Genomic DNA, 3,338 nt, shown 5'->3' with positions numbered 1-3,338 from the left:
ATACTCAGAAAACTATAAAGTACTCATGAAAGAAATTGAGGAAGACACAAAGAAATGGAAAAATGTTCCATGTTCCTGGATTGGAAGAAAAAATATTGTGAAAATGTCTATGCTACCTAAAGCAATCTACATATTTAATGCAATCCCTATCAAAATCCCATCCATTTTTTTTTTCAAAGAAATGGAACAAACAATCCTAAAATTTATACGGAACCAGAAAAGACCTCGAATAGCCAAAGGAATGTTAAAAAAAAGAAAGCCAAAGTTGGTGGCATCACAATTCCGGACTTCAAGCTTTATTACAAAGCTGTCATCAACAAGACAGAATGGTACTGGCACAAAAACAGACACATAGATGAATGGAACAGAATAGAGAGCCCAGAAATAGACCCTCAACTCTATGGTCAACTAATCTTTGACAAAGCAGGAAAGAATGTCCAATGGGAAAAAGACAGCCTCTTCAACAAATCGCGTTGGGAAAATTGGACAGCCACATGCAGAAAAATGAAACTGGACCATTTCCTTACACCACACATGAAAATAGACTCAAAATGGATGAAGGACCTCAATGTGAGAAAAGAATCCATCAAAATCCTTGAGGAGAACACAAGCAGCAAGCTCTTCGACCTCAGCCACAGCAACTTCTTCCTAGGAACATCACCAAAGGCAAGGGAAGCAAGGGCAAAAATGAACTATTGGGATTTCCTCAAGATCAAAAGCTTTTGCTCAGCAAAGGAAACAGTTAACAAAACCAAAAGACAACTGACAGAATGGGAAAAGATACTTGCAAATGACATATCAGATAAAGGGCTAGTATCCAAAATATATAAAGAGCTTAGCAAACTCAACTCCCAAAGAACTAATAATCCAATCAAGAAATGGGCAGAGGACATGAACAGACATTTCTGCAAAGAAGACATCCACATGGCCAACAGACACATGAAAAAATACTCCACATCACTCGGCATCAGGGAAATACAAATCAAAATCACAATGAGATCCCACCTCACACCAGTCAGAATGGCTAAAATTAACAAGTCAGGAAATGACAGATGCTGGTGAGGATGGGGAGAAAGGGGAACCCTCCTGCATTGTTGGTGGGAATACAAGCTGGTGCAACCACTCTGGAAAACAGCATGGAGGTTCCTCAAAAAGTTGGAAAATAGAGCTACCCTATGACCCAGCAATTGCACTACTGGGTATTTAACCTAAAGATACAAACGTAGTGATCCAAAGGGGCACATGCTCCCGAATGTTTATAGCAACAATGTCCACAATAGCCAAACTATGGAAAGAACCCTATATGTCCATCAACAGAAAATGGATAAAGAAGAAGTGGTATATATATACAATGGAATACTATGCAGCCATCAAAAAATGAAATCTTGCCATTTGTGATGAGGTGGATGGAACTAGAGGGTGTTATGCTTAGCGAAGTAAGTCAATTGGAGAAAAACAACTATCATATGACCTCCCTGATATGAGGAAGTGGAGACGCAATGTGGAGGGGGGGATTGGGGGTAGGAAAAGAATAAATGAAACAAGATGATATCTGGAGGGAGACAAACCATGATAGACTCTTAATCTCACAAAACAAACTGAGGGTTGCTGGGGGGGAAGGGAGTCAGGAGAGGGTGATGGGGTTATGGACATTAGGGAGGGTATGTGCTATGGTGAGTGCTGTGAAGCATATAAACCTGGCAATTCACAGATCTGTACTCCTGGGGCTAATAATACATTATATGTTTATTAAAAAAATAAGAAAAGGGAAATACTAAAAGAGCAAATCGTGGTCTTTGTTAGAAAATAAAAGTTAATTTTAAATTTGAGCTCTCTACCATTTGTAATATAAGAAGAAAACCAATCCAAAGGATTAGCAATATCTCAAAATATTTTTTAAATGGTTTCACAAGAAACCACATATTTACAGATAAAAAGAGAAGGACATGTGGGTGGCTCAGTCAGTTAGGCTCTGTCTTCTACTCAGATCATGATCCATCCTGGGATCTAGACCTGCTTCCTGCTCCATGCTCAACGGGGATTCTACTTCTCCCTCTGCCCCTCCTCACTCTCTTCCTCTCTTTCAAATCCATAATATCCTAAAAAAAAAAAAGAAAGAAATCCAAATCTGACCTTCAGGCACTCTTCTGTGAGTGGCATGGAAAGCGCATGCACGTGTCTGTGAGCCATTCCAGCACAGCTCAGGACCACAGGGCCACTGAGTGAGTAACAAGGGCTAGGGACAAAGTTGTTCCCAGCTTATTGGGTTGTCCCCCTTCACTGGCTCTCCATGGGGAAGGCAGGATCCACCTGTACATACACCCCTCACGCAGAAATCACGGCAAGTCTCATAGGAGAAATCTCACATTTAATTCCGATAAAGCTTAAAGTGGCATCTACATAAATGAACATGCTTCTGAGCAGAACTGTAAGAATTGAGAGCCATATTGCTCTTAAACAATAAACCACATTTTCTTTATTATTCTGCAATAATCCACCATGCTGTAAATTACCCAAAGCTCAAGACCTGGATGGACAAATTCTTATAGTCAATATAGAGAACACTTACTATCATTCGGTGTGAGCCCACTGCCCCAGACAAACAGACACACACACACACACACACACACAGACACACACACACACACACACACACAACCTCTTTGCTGTTGAACAAAATTCACGTCTAATGGCCAGAAAATATATTACATTTTACAGCTTTAACTGGCAGTAGCCCTCGGGAGTAGATGGGAAGCTCAGACTCCTGACCTTCAGGTCCAATCCCTAAATTCAAAAGCTGGAAAACAGATCCTGATCTCGGCACATCTCTAGACCTGGCCAAGCTGAATGTTTGGGGGGGGAGGTGGGATGGGGAGGATGGGGTGTTGGGTGGGGTTTCCCAGGCCTGGTCTGCAAAGGGAACCCACAGAGGGACTAAGAGAGCCACAAATTCTTGGCTCCCAGCCCCGGGGACACAGTCACAGCAAGAGAATGATCTGCCCTAGAGGGGTACGGTAGGGACCCTATAGCTCTCTCTCCCCCAACTCCGGGTCTCTACTACTCTAAACTGCTATGGGCTCCAAGGACACCGAGTTCCCCTCTAGAGGGACATTGGCCTTGGCTCCCATGCTGGAGACCTGCTATACACCCCAACACTCAGGAGTAGAGGCCAAAGGTGGAGACACTTCTGAATGTAGGGGTGTGCATTTTGCAGGACACGAGAAGAGAGCACTGCTGAGCCATTGAACATTCCTTACATCCAGAGAAACAACATCGGGGCAGGGGTGGGTGTCTTGCCTGTGGGTCTTGACCCTGTCACTCATCACACAACAAGATAA

The 3,338-nt window shown here is 42.8% G+C and overlaps 1 protein-coding gene across 1 annotated transcript in view; it reads right to left on the bottom strand.

The window, feature by feature from the left end:
* Positions 1-2,712: 2,712 nt before the first annotated feature.
* LOC111157463 (polycystin family receptor for egg jelly) overlaps positions 2,713-3,338 on the bottom strand; it is an 8,825-nt gene continuing 8,199 nt past the window's right edge. Inside the window, 1 exon segment of the mRNA XM_022518883.1 lies at positions 2,713-2,784. Within this exon segment, the coding sequence (XP_022374591.1) occupies positions 2,713-2,784 (72 nt within the window).

Source organism: Enhydra lutris, unplaced genomic scaffold, assembly GCF_002288905.1.
Source record: "Enhydra lutris kenyoni isolate GAN:26980312 unplaced genomic scaffold, ASM228890v2 scaffoldscaffold55, whole genome shotgun sequence".
In the NCBI taxonomy this organism is placed as follows: domain Eukaryota; kingdom Metazoa; phylum Chordata; class Mammalia; order Carnivora; family Mustelidae; genus Enhydra; species Enhydra lutris.
This window is presented reverse-complemented; position numbering and strand designations above follow the sequence as displayed.